Source organism: Chinchilla lanigera, unplaced genomic scaffold (assembly GCF_000276665.1).
Source record: "Chinchilla lanigera isolate Chin_1 unplaced genomic scaffold, ChiLan1.0 scaffold00195, whole genome shotgun sequence".
NCBI classification, from domain to species: Eukaryota; Metazoa; Chordata; class Mammalia; order Rodentia; family Chinchillidae; genus Chinchilla; species Chinchilla lanigera.
Genome location: NW_004955596.1, coordinates 444,127 through 445,151, shown reverse-complemented (window position 1 = coordinate 445,151; position 1,025 = coordinate 444,127). Strand labels below are relative to the sequence as shown.

Here is a 1,025-nt window from a genome sequence, read left to right as displayed (position 1 = left end):
TGGCGGGCGTGGGGTCAGCGTCATCTCTGGCCAGTTAGGGAAGGGAGTTTCTTCTGTTCTCTTCCCCTTGAAGGAGCTGGGCCAGCCCCCTGGAGGCAACTGGCTGGCAGCACCTGCCTTCAGAGCCTGCTCGTGCTCTGATAGGAGATGTTCCCCCGCTGGACCTGCCATCCTCCCACTGGGTGCTTGGTGTGCGCAGCTCCTCCAGGACATTGTGGAGATGCCTCAGTGTGAGCAGGAGCCTCTGGTCCTGGATCTGCATCTCAGACTGGAAGACAGAAGGAGTCAATGAGGGGTGTGGAAAGCTTTGGCTGCCCCTCCTTATCAAGCCCCTTCCTGTCACTGTCCATTAGAGACAAGTTGCCTGGGAGCCACCAAACCCAACAGAAGCCTCACCTTCATCCGAAAAGTACAAAGCAAATTACATACCTTTCAGGGCCCTTATGAGGAGCAAATGAATTAGCCCCTGGAATGCACACTCTAAAATGTACCAGGCATAAAACTCCACTATATCCTTTAATCCTTACTGAAACAAATACTTTTTTCGGCATTACGGTGATAGTGACTTCTTTCATATTAAAACAGAGTGAAATAATCCCACTTGGCTGAGCCCTTTAGAGCAGTAGCTCCTGACATACAGTCTGGGGATTCTTGGGTACCAAAAACTCTTTCAGGGATCAGTGAGGTCAAAACTACTTTTATTACAATACTCAGTATTTTATTTTTTCACTCTCGTCTTCTTGTTAGTATGCAGTGACATTTTCTAGAAGCTCATCACGTATAATATCCAAGTAAATTGAGTGCAGAAACAGACAGTAGAATGCAGCTCTTTTTCTGTTAAGCCGGACACTAAAGTGATTTTTAACAATGTGACACAGTACCACTCTTCTCCCTAAATATTTGCTTTGAAAAATAGTTATTTAAATTTGAATTTTTTTTTTTTTTTGTCTTTTTGAGACAGGGTCTCACTATGCAGTTCAGGCTGGCCTTGAGCTCACTTTGTAGCCCAGGCTGGTCTTGAATTT

General features: G+C 45.6%; 1 protein-coding gene across 1 annotated transcript in view; it reads right to left on the bottom strand.

The window, feature by feature from the left end:
- The window catches only part of LOC102017726 (chromosome unknown open reading frame, human C20orf202), a 15,946-nt gene continuing 14,921 nt past the window's right edge, over positions 1–1,025 (bottom strand). The window contains exon 6 of the mRNA XM_005414711.2: positions 1–268. Coding sequence (XP_005414768.1) covers positions 35–268 — 234 coding nt within the window. The 3' untranslated portion in view covers positions 1–34. The remainder of the gene's footprint in view (positions 269–1,025) is intronic.